This window comes from Delphinapterus leucas, chromosome 2, assembly GCF_059928025.1.
Source record: "Delphinapterus leucas isolate spDelLeu-1000000601 "Yukka" chromosome 2, BTC_Dleu_Yukka2, whole genome shotgun sequence".
NCBI lineage: Eukaryota > Metazoa > Chordata > Mammalia > Artiodactyla > Monodontidae > Delphinapterus > Delphinapterus leucas.
The window spans coordinates 42,247,533-42,261,619 of NC_143130.1; the positions used below are offsets into that span (position 1 = coordinate 42,247,533).

A 14,087-nucleotide genomic window follows, 5' to 3' on the forward strand; every position below is an offset into this window, starting at 1 on the left:
TTTTCCCGGACCAGGGCTCAAACCCGCGTTCCCTGCATCAGCAGGCGGATGCTCAACCACCACGCCACCAGGGAAGCCCTGAGGCAGGGGTATTAATTAAGTCACAGGAACTTCTTCCTGGACCCACAGGATTCAAGACGTTAAGGAAATTGACACTTGTCCCTATCCTGGCTCAAGTGTTCGTTGTCTTCTCAGTGCTAGGTGGTGTCCACCAACACCCGGCTCAGAGAGAAGAAAGAAAAAGACAAGAGGAGAAGCCGAGGGAGTAGAGAAAATATAGAGCCATTTTATTGCTAAAAATATTTTTCCAAAAACAAGGGCATTTTTGTTTTGAAGACACAAAGGTCTGTAGTCCTTGGGGAGGGGTCTGAGTACCACCAGACGGGCAGTCCTCATGGTCCTCGAATTCTCCGGGAGATTCGGTAGAGCTCCATTGTTGCCCTGGCATCTTCCACCGAGTTGTGTCCCGACACGCTGTCCTGCAGACACAGGTACAGAGTGGGGACTGGGGGTGCGGCTGAATCCAGGCGCCCATGTGACCCGGGCCTTCCCTGCTCACACCCTGACTTCCGGGGCTAAAGTGGGTCAGTGGGTGAGTCTCCCCAGGCCTCTGACACCCTGGACTCAGCAGGTGGCTGGAGCAGGCCTGGCTTCACCCATTAGCACTAGACACAGGCATGGCCAGGCACAGAATCCAGCATCCTGAGGGCCAGGCTGTGCCCTCCAGGCGCTTACAATCCGCTGGGTGTGGGCCGGGCACTGCAGACTTGGCCTCAGACCCAGAGGGGCTGAAGCAGTTCTCACAGGGAGCCCCAGGGCACCGAGGAATGTGGACACAGATGTTTCTAAGGGGCTCCTTGCTCAGCACATGAACAGGGCTCTTCAGTGAATCCACGTGCTGACACTCTGTCCTCGGTTCCTGGTGCCACAAGCCCAACAGAGGGGCCCGACATCAGGCCCATCCCCTGTCTCCTACACGTTCCTGCTCCCCAGCCAAGCCACCCCCCACTCCTCAGGCTGGGGCTCGGGCTCTCCCCTCCCCGGCGCCCCCTCTCTTGCCTCCTCCACTAAGACGCCCCCGTCACACTCCACTCAGACCTGGTGTCCTGCCTGCCCCCTGTCCTCCGTCCCTGCTCCAGGACACCTGCCCTCCCCTCTGTGGACACGCCCCACAGATGTGCTGATGCTCAGGTCTCGGGCCACCCTCTGTTCAACCACGAGTTTCTCAAGGGTGGGCTGGGCCTTGCTCACGCGGGTGCTCAGCTTCTGGTCCAGCCTGGCCCAGAGCAGGTGCTTCATAAACATCCGCTGTGCTGGAAGGGCCCACGTGTGGCTGCAGCTCCTAGTGTCCAGCCCGCCTCCCTGGGCCCTTCCACCTCGATGAGCTCCTAGGCCCCAGCACACGCCTGCCGGCTCCTGGAGACTGCTTTGCCTGTGGGTTTGAGCTCAGGGTCCCTCTCTCACTTTTGGAACCCCCCTCATTGGATATCTGCCGCTTTCCTATCTGGGGGGGCAATTCCAGAGGCTTCTGCCTGGGGCTCTGGGGGGGCCTGCTCTGTGTGTGGCTGCAAGTGCTGAGGAATTAGGGCCCCGGGAGCAGCATCAGTTCCTGCCTAAAGGGAGGTGTGTGTAAATAGTGCGGCTTCCTGGATACCTCTGCGCTCTGTGCTCTACACCATTTCGCAGAGTTAGGCAGGGGGATTAAGCTTCAGTTACCCACAGGGAAACTGGCATGATTTTGATAACACACAAAAACGCCTTGACTGGGTGCCTTCCCTTCCCTGCCGCTCATCCTCACTCTACCAGGGCTTCCTGGGTCAGCTCTCACATAAATGCCCTGCCCTCCTGGAGAAACCCCTACCCTCTCACACAGCCTCTCAGGACTAAGGGGAGGCTGAGCATCTTTGGGGCCAAATATTTGCTCCGCAGCTACTGGGAGACTTTACAGTCCTAGCGGGAAGGGCCAGGCCCCCAGAGCCGGCAGTCCGGCCCCAGGCTGGGAAAGGGGTGGCCCTCACCTGGATGCACCACCCAAGGAGGCGCTGGCTCAGCACGCGGAGGGAGACACGGCGGCAGTACAGCAGGCCGGCCTCACGCCAAAGAAGCTTGTCCGTGGTCGTGTCGTAGATGGCGTAGTTCCTCATGTTCTCCTTCAGCGCCTTGAAGTCGTGCTTCAGGTCGTGACCCACCACCAGCTTGCCTTTCAGGAGCTGCAGGATCTGGCCAGGAAGACATGCACCATACACGTCACCCAGGGTACTTCAGGTGGGTCTGGGGCAACTTGGTGCCATCACGGGGGGCTGGCCTGAGCTGTATGACTATGAGCAAAGTCCTCCTGGACTTGCTGTGTGACTATGAGCAAATCACCATCCCTCTCTGGGCTTGGAACATATATACCATCGATAAAATGAGGAGACTGGACCAGGCCCCTTCACCCTCAACAGTTTAGTGATGCCGGAAGGCCCATCCCAACTCCTTCCGTGGTTTCTGTGTGACAGCAATGGCCATGAGCCAGGCATTCGTTGTGCATCACATACATTATGTCGTTTAATCCTTTTAATAGCCCTCCTGTGGCAGGCGGGTTGACCTCCCAGAGATGCCCACTCCCTAATCCCCAGGCCCTGTGAACATGTTACACGGCAAGGGAAAAGTAAAGTTGCAGATGGACTTGAGGTTGCTAATCAAATGACCTTAAAATAAGGAGAGTTTCTGGATGATCCAGGTGGGCCCAGCATAATCCCAAGGTCCTTATATGTGGAGGTCAGAGAGATCTGACATGTGAACTGGACAGGCTGCCTCTGGCTATGGAGGTGGAGGAAGTGGCTGAGAGTTCGGAGCAGGGGCAGCCATAGAAGCAGGCAAGGGCAAGGAAACAGATCCCCCTCCAAAGCCTCCAGAAATGAACACGGCCCTACTGACACCTTGATCTCAGCCCAGTGAGACCCACATCGGACTTCTGAACCACAGAAGTGTAAGACAATAAATTTTCGTTCTTTTAAACCACCCGGTCTACAGTTCTGTTACAGCAGCCATAGAAAACCCATACAGCTATGAGGGAGGGTTGTGTTTAACTGAATTTTGCAGTTGAAAAAACTAAAGTGCTAAGAAGTGGAGTAATTTACTCAAGGTGACTCTGATGAATTTAAAATATTTGCAGATTCCTTGACACTCCTCACAGAAAAGATGGAGTCTAATTCCCCTCACCTTGAATATGGGCTGGGCTGTGTGACTTCTGATCTCTCTGTGGGGCCGGTGTCCCGGGAGCCCTGAGTTACCCTGAAGCCACCATGCTGGGGAGACCACCCTGACGTAGGGAGATGTGCCCAAGGAGCCCCAGCACCAGCCACAGCACAGGTGGGTGAGCGAACCATCCTGTGATTCTAATCCCGGGCCTGCCAGGTGCCTCAGCCAACCAGCTGTCCCTGTCTGCCGAGCCCTGCCCAGACTGCAGATGCCTGAGCGACATAAATATTGACACTGTTTGGAGCACTACGTTTTGGGGTGACGTGCTAAGCATCATTAGATAACTGGGACAAGTCACACGGTTAGTTCGTGGCAGGGCCAGCCCTCAAAGCCAGCTTATCACCACCACATCATGCTGAAAGAGCCGCCTGCTCCAGGCCTCCGCCAGCCCAGCTGCCAAGCTGCAGAGGGCAGCCCTCAGGGTGCCCCAGTCCTGTGCCCTGCACATATGCCCAGGCCTCCGTTCTCACCTCCTCTCCCACGGTGGCCCTATGGAGAGCCTCAATCATTGGCCACACAGGTGGGTCACCTTTCCTTCCCTTGGCTGCCACTGGGGAGGACGGAAGGGGGACCTTGGAGCGAGCTGTACCAGGCGCCAGCTGAAGGGCAGCTCATGGGCATCTCAGGCCCCCCTAGGATAGCTCTCCGGCAGCCTTCATCTCTTCCTCTGTGCCCGAGGAAGGAGCCCTCTGGATGGCTAACACCGTCCGGTGTCCTGCTTCTGCTTCTAGTGGCTTCCCCAGACATCCCATGGGGTGTTTGATTTGCTCTCCCTTGTGGCCACTTTGCAGAAAGAAGCTAAGGCTCCAAGAAGTGAGGTGACCTGTCCACAGTCACGGCACTGGAGGCAGAGTCGGTCCATCCACAGTCAATGGGTAATGTAGCCAGCCTGCCCCACCGGTGCCATGGTTTTCTTGGGGTCCTCCTCTGGACAGACCCTCACCCAACCTAGGGACTGGAGAAAGCACTCAAAGAATAAAGTTGGGCCACTCCTGAGGGACACCAGTTCTTGTCACACTTGGGCTTAGGAATCCCCTGGTGAATCTCACCAAAATCTGGATTTGGATGTGGGATTCTGCATTTGTAACAGGTGGTGCTGATTCTGCTGGTCTGTGGGTCACCCTGAGTAGTAAGGGCACACGACCTCAGAGCAGCAGCTTGAGGGGAATCCTACGTGTGGAGGAAAGGGCTCTGGCAGCACACAGGGGATGGGTAGAGGCCCAGGGCCAGTGGATGTGGCTGTGCTGGGCAACTGTGGGTCACACGCCTTTCCTTGCTGACATCCTTTATGTTTCTGAACAATGGGGCCTGTTTTCCTGTCTATGAGCTGACTCAGGCCCAGTTCACACAAAGCTCTGAGGGGACTGTGCCACCCTAGAGTCAGCCACAGCAGCCGGTCCCAGGCATAAGAGGGCCGAGTCATTGTGAGGCAGATTCCTGGGAAATTCATCACTTCCTGAGCCCCAGGGTCCCGGTGGTGGCGGGGGGAGAGGGGTACATTCAGGACCATGAGACTCATCATGAGACAAACAAAATAAGAGGTGGACAAGCAGAAGGAAGGAAGAAGTAGGGAAAGGAGGAGAACAGTCTGTTTAGCAGAGAGATGCCAACCCTTCAGGACAAAGATGCCGGGCACCGGGCAGGGAAAGGCTGCTGCGACTCGCTATGTGGTCTCAGGGAAGTTGAAGACGGTCTCTGGGCTTCAGTTTCCCCATTTGTAAGGTGAGGGCCTGGCGACGTGAGGCTCCACGGACTTTCTGTGGCAGGGCTGGGAGGGAAACCCAGGGTGATGTGGAGGTGCCAGCTGGAGGGGCCTCAGGGCTGTGTGACCTGCTGGCTTCGGACCGCCCTGAATCAGTGTCATGAGGCGGGTGTGTCAAACACAGGGGAGGGAGGCTTAAATTCCTGGAAAGAACTGGAGTGTGTGGGGAAAGGGACATGCATCGATCTGTTCTCATTGCCTGGCACTAGGCCAGGTACTTTCCTCACCTCATCATGGGGCCTCTCAACAAGAGTGTGTCATTTTATAGTGAAGTGTCTTAGTGTCATTTTATAGTGAAGGGGGTTGTGGATCAGAGAGGGTAAGAGGCTTGCACAGGTCACACAGCTGGTGAGCTGATTGCTGAGATGCAGTGTCCAGATCTGCCTGACCCTGTCACTATTATCACAGTTGTTATTATTACTACCTACTGAGAACCTAGGGATTATATTAGCATTATTAATTTCAGGGTGGAAATTAATAATTTCTACTGCTGGGCCCATGATGGCACTCACTGAAGATTTCTTGAATCATGAATATGGCCCCTATGAGGCGGGGATTGTCATACCATCTTACCAACAGGGAAAGGGGGGTGCCAGTGGTGTGTACCCATGTCACATGCAGAGGAGTGACAGGCCCTGGTGTCTGCCCGAATTCTCTTTCCACTGTGTTTTCCCTCTAGTCCAAGTATTTCCCAGGCCTGATCAAAAAAATCACCCGAGACCCTTGTTAGAAATCCAGAGGGCAGGGCGCTACTCCAGACCTGCGGAATCAACATCGCCAGGGGAGGTGCATTAGCAAATGTTCCAGGGTATTCTTCCCATCTGCCAAGTTTGGAAATCCCGGCACGGATGCCTGTCCAGCCCCTTAGAGCCCGCTGCTCCCATCATGCATCCATTCTTCCATCTGCCCATTCATTCATTCCTGGCTGCCAGGAGACGTGATTATAAGGGACTCTGAAGAATGTTGCCCTTGTGGAGGCCCAGGTCCCCTACTGGCATCTTCAGGAGTGACCCTGGTCCCCCTCTTTCCTTCTGTCCCCTGCCAAGCTCTCTGGGTACCCCTGCCCCCAGCTTCTGTCTGCTTACCCGGGGTAAACCTGGATGATGAAGTCATCCTCCTCCATCTGGCTGAGCCCCAGAGAGACCTGCCAGGTGGCAGGGCCCCGACAGTGCACTCCAACCCAGGCAAGGGCTACAGCACTGGTACAGCTGAAACCAGTCCCTGTTCACAAGCTACTGTGGCTTCCTTTCTGTTTCCCACCTAAACCACGATGCCACACAAGATTTAGTTTATTTATCTGCAAACTAAGAGTGTCATTATCATTCCCCAATCCCAGTCATGGGCTGGATGCTACTCAGCATACCAGGTTAACATTAAAAGAGCATTTACTTACAAAAATGAGTTACAGTCTATGGACAATTACTGTTAGATTAAAAAATGAATTAAAAGAGCATTGACCTGTCAGGTGAGAGCCCTGCATCTGAGCACTGAGTTGTAGCCCAGCTTGCTGTGTGTCCTTAGCAAGTCACTGCCCCTCTCTGGACCGTGGTCTCCTCGCAGGTTCCTTCCTGTGCTGACAGTCTGATTTGTGGGGCTCTCTGTAGAACAGGGTTCTCAGCCTTGGGACAACTAACATTTGGGGCCAGGTACTCCTTTGGTGTGAGTGTGTGTCCTGTACATTGCAGGATGTTCATTCAGTACCATCCCTGGCCTCAAGCCACTGGATGTCAGTAGCAGCCTTCCGCACCTCACTTACGACAATCAGAAGTGCCTCCAAATCCTCCTGCACTGTTGGTGGGAAATGTAAATTGATACAGCCACCATGGAGAACAGTATGGAGTTTCCTTAAAAAACTAAAAATTGAACTACCATACGACCCAGCAATCCCACTACTGGGCATATATCTTGAGAAAACCATAATTCAAAAAGAGTCATGTACCAAAATGTTCATTGCAGCTCTATGTACAATAGCCAGGACATGGAAGCAACCTAAGTGTACATCAATAGATGAATGGATAAAGAAGATGTGACACATATATACAATGGAATATTACTCAGCCATAGAAAGGAACGAAACTGAGTTATTTGTAGTGAGGTGGATGGACCTAGAGACTGTCATGCAGAGTGAAGTAAGTCAGAAAGGGAAAAACAAATACTATATGCTAACACATATATATGGAATCTAAAGAAAAAAAAAAGAAAAAAAATGGTCAGAAGAACCTAGGGGCAAGACAGGAATAAAAATGCAGACCTACTAGAGAATGGACTTGAAGATACGGGGAGGGGGAAGTATAAGCTGGGACAAAGTGAGACAGTGGCATGGACATATATACACTACCAAATGTAAAATAGATAGCTAGTGGGAAGCAGCCGCATAGCACAGGGAGATCAGCTCGGTGCTTTGTGACCTCCTGGAGGGGTGGGATAGGGAGGGTGGGAGGGAGGGAGATGCAAGAGATATGGGGACATATGTATATGTATAACTGATTCAATTTGTTATAAAGCAGAAACTAACACACCATGGTAAACAATTATACTCCAATAAAGATGTTAAAAATAAAAATAATAAAATAAAATAAGGGCTTCCCTGGTGGCACAGTGGTTGAGAGTCCACCTGCCAATGCAAGGGACACGGGTTCGTGCCCCGGTCCAGGAAGATCCCACATGCCGCGGAGTGGCTGGGCCCGTGAGCCATGGCCACTGAGCCTGCGCGTCCGGAGCCTGTGCTCCGCAACGGGAGAGGCCACAACAGTGAGAGGCCCGTGTACCGCAAAAAATAATAATAATAATAAAATTTAAAAAATATATCTGATCTTACTGTAAAAAAAAAAAAAAAAGAAATGCCTCCAGATATTGCTAAATGCTTCCAGATATCGCCTCCGGATTTGCCCTTGTGGGCAAAATCACAGTGCACTGAGAACCACCGTTCTGGATGACAGTGAGACCTATAGGCATCAGAAGATAACAAGGCAGTTACCTTGCATTATAAAAGCAATGTCATCCTATTACAAAAACTAAAAAACAGAAAAGGGGTGAGGGGAGCCCCCTCAAAATCCTAGTGCCTCGTGGCTGCATGGGCCCTGGGTGGACTGGGGGCCTCAGTGGCTCCCTGGAGCCGGCCTGGCTTCTATGGCCTAGTCTATGGCTCACTGCTAGCCGGTCCCACTTGCAGGAAGAGACAGGCTGGCGAGCCACCTTTGAAAAAGGACTGCAAGAAACCAATGCCTGGTGAGCTGGTGGCTTAGCTGAGAGGTGTCGCCTGGACTTGTGGGGTCTGATAAATGGCTAATAGGCTTCTGCCCTTTGGGGGCTCCCCAGCATAGCTTGGGATCTGTGAGCCTGGTCTTTGGGATTAAACTACTGTGGGTGATGAGTGAGGTCAAGGTGCCTCAGCGTCCTCGTTCATGAAAACAGATGATGGCGGTTGCCTCATACCACAGCTTCACTCCAATGCTGCGCCGACACTACCTGTTCATACATCAGGCACTTAGCATTCACAGCCCGCATTTACACACTTTGATCACAGGATCAGAACATCACAAAGCAAGCCCTCAGGCCAGAAGTTGAGTCTCTGCTCCACCCCTTTCTTGGACAATTTGCTCAACCTTGTGCCTAAGTTTGCTCATCTGTGAAATGGGGTGATGATACTAGTTAACTACCTCCCGGGGTTGTGGTGGGGCGTAAAGGTAGTGGGGGTATGAAAAGTGCTTAGAACAGGGCCCGGACATGATGCTGGATACACCTGTGCTGCTTCATCACCCCTGTGTTACAGAGGATCCTACTGAGGGGCACAGAGAGGTTTAGCAACAAGCCGGAGGACACAGGGCAATCAGGTGGCAGAGCTGGGATTGGACCTACATCCAGCCAAGTCTAAAGACAGTTTGCTAAAAGTCCGCATACCCCAACTAAAGATCCCGCATGCCACGATGAAGATCCAGCGCAGCCAAAATAAGTAATAAATAATAAAATAAATAAATAAATAATTAAAAAAAATAAATCAAGACAGTGCTTGCTCCCTACCCCCTGGGCTGTACGTGTATTACTGTATCTTGACAGCAAAGGCCAACACGAGGGCAGAGGCAATTCTCTTCCATGCAGCTGCCAGATACTCTTGTATTATGAAAATCAATTCAACTCCAATCCCACAAACATTCTCAGGGCACCTTCTATGTTCAAAGCACAATATCCAACCTGGGGCAGATAAAGTACATGGCAGGAGCTGTGGAGCTAGACAGACCCGTGTGTGTGGCTAGGCAAGCTCTAAAGTGTGTGGGCTATGGGAATTCCCTGGAGGTCCAGTGGTTAGGACTCAGTGCTTCCACTGCAGGGGGCACGGGTTCTATCCCTGGTTGGGGAACTAAGATCCCGAAAGCCAGGCGGCGCGGCCAAAGAAAGAAAGGAAGTGTGTGGGCTATAGCAAGGAGGGTGAGACCCCCAGGGGGTTAGAGTTGTGGGTGGGGAGGGTGAGGGGGTCGGACAGGGCCTCACACAGGACTCCTCTGGCCTGGGCCTGCCAGAATGGCAGTATTTCTAGGGAAAGGGATGGGGGATGGGAGAGAGTAGGGTTGGGTCTGAAGCACAGTGGGCGATGGCTGAGCTGAGAGAGAAGGCAGAAAATGTAGGTAGGTGGTACTCAGAGGACCATGGACGTTGGGTTGCCGGACCTTAGGCAATGGGAGCCTTGGAGGTACTTGAACCAGGGGGTGGGGATGGGAGCGGGGGCTATGATCTGAGCCAGGCCTGGGGAAGTGTCTCTGGCAGCAGGGTAGAAGACAGGGGCAGGGAGCATACATTGTGCAGCAGGCAGAAAACGAGGGCCAGAATCTAAGACCGAGGTTCTCAAGGGAAGCTGGAGAGGGGACGGGTTGTAAAATCTGACTTTCTGCCTTGTTCTCTCCACAGGCACGTTGATGACCTTCAGCCATGAGCCAGGCACTGTGCTTAGGGATACAGACGACATCACTACACCCAACCTACACAAGGCCAGGAAGGAGGCATTAGTACTCCCCATTCACTGATGAGAAAACTCAGGCTCAGAAAGTTTCAGTAACTTGCCAAAGGTCACACAAACCAGTAAGTGATAGAGCAGGAAATGTGAACCGCAGATGTGGTTCCAAAGAGCTGCCCGGTCTTTAGATCCCCGCCTCCCTCCTCGAATGGCTGTTAAGTGCCTACTCTGGACGGCACTCCGTGTCACACACTGGAAGCGCCCGGCATAATCTCCAACTGAGAAACAAAAGCATTTTGGCACCAAGTCTGGATGAGGACCAAGGTGTCCTGACTCCCAGGCCAGTGCTGGAGGGCGTCCAGGGAATCGCATTTCTCTTCTGCCCTTTCTGCTGCTGGGATGGGGAGGGAGGCCGGGGAGGAGAAGGGACGGGGCCAAGCCGCCCACCTGACTGCTCCGTGGGGATCTGAGTGTGGGCAGCTCCATGTAGTATCCCTGGGTCTCCCATCGGCACCTAAAGCACACCACCTTTCTTCGTGTTGCCCTCCCCTTCTCGGTGACTCACCTTTGTTCTCCTCTGTCCTAATGTTTCCTTCTTTCCGATCCTCTGGATGCTACTGATGACTAAGGCACTGCTCCCTGGGGTCTCTAACTCTTCTCTCTGCTGCCATCTCTTTCCTCACTCCCATCCATCTCCCCTGCACCCCCGTTCAGGTTTTCTTGACAGTGGTTTTCCTGCCATGCTATTGCTCAAGAATCTTCAGTGGCTCTCTATGGCCCACTGAGTTGCATACACAGACTCCTCCCTCCCCTTTGGCAAATAGCACCAGCCTCATGGAGCCTTTCCAGGACCACCCTGATGTACTCTGCCCCCTCCTCAGGGCTCCTTAGTACCTTCTTAGTACCTCTAGAACAGTGCTGTCCAATAGAAAGAAACATAACGTGAGCCACATATGTAATTTTAAATCATCACCAGCCATATTTTAAAAGGTAAAGAGAAATAGGTGAAATTAGTTTTAATGTTTTATTTAACCTAATATATAAAAATATATAAAATACTACCATTCTACATATAATCTATATTTTAAAATTATTGAAGTACTTTATGGTTCTTTTTTCATTCAAGCCTTTGAAATCCAGTGCATATTTTACACTTACAGCACATCTCAGTTCAGACAGACCAGCCACTTTTCAGGTGCTCACCTGTCACCCGTAACTGGTGGGACCCTACTGGACACAAAGCTCTAGAGGTTTTGAGCCTTTCACATTCTAGTTATCTGAACTTGTGCGAGTTGCTTAGTGTTATGGGTTCAATTGGGTTCCCCCTCAAATTCATTTGTTGCAATCCTAACCCCAACCACCTCAAAATGTGACTTATTTGGAAATAGGGTCATTACAGACGTTATTGTTAGGATGTCATAATGGAATAGGTTGAGTCCCTAACAAATACAACCGATATCCTTATAAAAAGGGGAAATTTGTGAGACATGCACACAGGGAGAATGCCATGTGAACATGAAGGCGAAGATTGGGGTGACATTTCTCCAAGCCAAGGAACATCAAAGATGGCCAGCAAATTGTCAGAAGCTAAGAGAGAGACACAGAACAGGTTTTCCCTTGCAGCCTTCAGAAGGAACCAGCCCTGCTGACACCTTGATCTGAGACTTCTAGAACTAGTCTCTAGAACTGTGAGAGAAGACATTTCTATTGTTTAAGCCACCCACTTTGTGGTACTTTGTTTCAGCAGCCCTACCAAATCACTGTTTAGTTCAAGAGAGCCTCAGTTTCCTCATCTGTAATATGGGGACAACAAGGAAAGAATCCTAACAGCTAACAGTTTTTTAGTACTTATATAGGCACTCTCTCCAGGCCCTTTTCCAATCCTCACAATAATCCTGTGAGATTGCTGCTGTCATCACCCCCATTTCCTTTTCCAGATGGTGAAATGGGGTACAGAGAGGGTGAGGAACTTGCTCAAGGTAACTTAGCAGGTAAGGAACAAAGCCAGGATTCAAACTTGGCCCTCTTAGCTCTGAGCTAACAGCTCCTGAAGACACTTTTGGCAGACTGTTCTGTGAGGCATGAGCTCCTGGATGGAGCTCAGGAGAGCATCCAGTGAGTAGCCAGTGCTCAGAAAACAGGGGCTATTGTTGTGGGCTTATCTCCGGCACCTGGAGCCTGGCACATGTGCAGTATGTGGGACTGAGGTGAACCTCAGTTCTTTGTGTTCTTCATGAACTTCCCCAGGGTGAGTTCACCTTCCCATGAATGACCAACCCTGGTGCCACTTCTAGAGTGATTGAATTTCGTTTTCTTCTAGTGATTCAGAGAAACAGAAAGTAGCCTGGAGATGTCACAACAAGTTGAAGGGAAAGGGAATGGGACTTTGGTGTGCCACACCCATCTCTATGAGTGGATGGCCTGTGGTGGGTCTGGGAGCAAGCTCTCCCTGAGCTCAGTGGACTCTAGCTGGCCTGTCCTTCAGGACCAGGAGGGTGCCCTGCCGAGCGCCCAGCCAGTGAGGGCCTCCACCCAGGACCCGTCCCCCATTTCCCCCACAGGGCTCCCAAGAGGCAGCTGGTATAGAGGAAAGAAGGAGGAATCTAGCCCCCAAATCAGTATGCAGGGAACAGCAGGCAGGACTCAGCTTCCCCATCGTAAGACCAGCAAGGTGTACCAGATGCCCCGAAGGCTGCTCCCAGACACGAGTCTACGGTTGTCTGATGGCAGGAAGCCTCTTCAGGGATGTGATGGACACACCAACGGGTTTCTCATGCTCTGGTGCTCCCCACGCATGGGTGGCAGGGAATCTGACATGGCTGGGGTCACAGGTCACAGCTCCGGCAACCAGGGGAGGTGCTGGGGAAGTGTGTATGTGTGTGTGTGGGGGGGAGGTATATGTATGTTGGCCTGGATGGCATATGGCCCTTCTCTTACCTCCAGCCTGGCCACGGCAAACGGGGTGGCCCCCTCCATGTTCTGAGCCGTGATCCCGCTGACGGGGGTTCTGTAGTCGGTGATCTCGCTCTCAGGCCGGATGAACTTGTCGTAGAGCACGGTGCCGTGGTAGTCTACGAGGCTGCAGCGAGCCAAGCCACTCTCCCTGAAGGGCCCCAGCCCCACCATCTCGCAGTCCACGGCCACCACATCTGTGCCTCTTGCCATGTTCCACCGGGACCCTCAGATGTGCTGGAGAGGGGGCGGCAGGAGGGGCATCACATGAGGGCCAGCTGAGACCCCAGGCGTCCTCAGCCACCTCCCAGCCAGCCTACACCCTCTGCCCTGCCCTTTGTCACAAACACCACCTGGCACAGACGGAAGTTGGCCTCTTGCCACCCCAACTGGCTTCTTCAGCCGGCAGTCCCAGGGCCTCTCTCCGGTCCTGCCCAGCAGCCTCAGGACCAGGATATCCCCTCCCAGCACCTCCCCTGGCTGCTACCCCAGAGAAATGCCTTGAACCCACCACCCTGTCTCCCACTCTTACCGGCCTGCCTCTCCGGTGCCCCTTCTCAGCTACTGCAGTTGCTCTTAGCAGTGACTCATCTCTGACTTCAAGCCGGGAATCCTGACCCTGTTTCAGTTTCTGGTTTGGTATCAAGTGAAATCAGGGGCGGGAGGCGGGGCACGTGGACTGGGCTGCTTCATCTCCTCGGGCGGCTTGGGAGCTGTGTCCCGAGTCAGAATTGACCAAGCTTGCCGGCTCCTTGTCTGGGTGTCCCTTTGGCCCTGCCCTCCACCTAATCGCTCAAGCCCTCCCCCTCCTCAGATGACGCAGCTGATGTGCATGGAGTGGATTGCAACATCTGTCTTTCATTTCTCACCCTCTGCCCGGGGAATAAACATCCCCAGGACTGGAGCCCAGGGAATGTCCCACAACTTCCAGGGCCACCACCAATCTGACAACTCTGTGAGGTCTTTTTTTTTTTTTTTTTAATATTTATTTATTTATTTATTCGGCTGCACCAGGTCTTTGTTGTGGTATGCAGGCTCTTAGTTGTGGCATGCGGGATCTAGTTCCCTGACCAGGGATCGAACCCGAGACCCCTGCATTGGGCGCATGGAGTCTTAACCAATGGACCACCAGGGAAGTCCCCCTGTGAGGTCTTTTATGGGGGCAGGGAGAGCTGGCTCTTG

At 52.7% G+C, this 14,087-nt stretch overlaps 1 protein-coding gene across 1 annotated transcript; it reads right to left on the minus strand.

Moving 5' to 3' along the window:
• Window positions 1-266: 266 nt before the first annotated feature.
• ISG20 (interferon stimulated exonuclease gene 20) lies at window positions 267-13,825 on the minus strand. Its single transcript, XM_022563432.3, has 4 exons — window positions 13,438-13,825; window positions 12,891-13,142; window positions 2,019-2,219; window positions 267-479 (listed from the first exon to the last, which is right to left on the minus strand). The coding sequence occupies exons 2-4, from the start codon at window positions 13,116-13,118 to the stop codon at window positions 393-395; spliced, it is 516 nt and encodes a 171-aa protein (XP_022419140.1). The 5' UTR covers window positions 13,119-13,142; window positions 13,438-13,825; the 3' UTR covers window positions 267-392.
• Between the last annotated feature and the right edge of the window lie 262 nt (window positions 13,826-14,087).

Excerpts from the sequence above, each read along its gene's own strand:
- ISG20 (XM_022563432.3), bottom strand. The coding sequence starts at position 13,118 with ATGGCAAGAGGCACAGATGTGGTGGCCGTGGACTGCGAGATGGTGGGG. Across the intron at positions 2,220-12,890 it reads TTGCCGTGGCCAGGCTGGAG|ATCCTGCAGCTCCTGAAAGG; the intron begins GTAAGAGAAGGG and ends CTTCCTGGCCAG. Across the intron at positions 480-2,018 it reads TCCTTGGGTGGTGCATCCAG|GACAGCGTGTCGGGACACAA; the intron begins GTGAGGGCCACC and ends CTGTGTCTGCAG.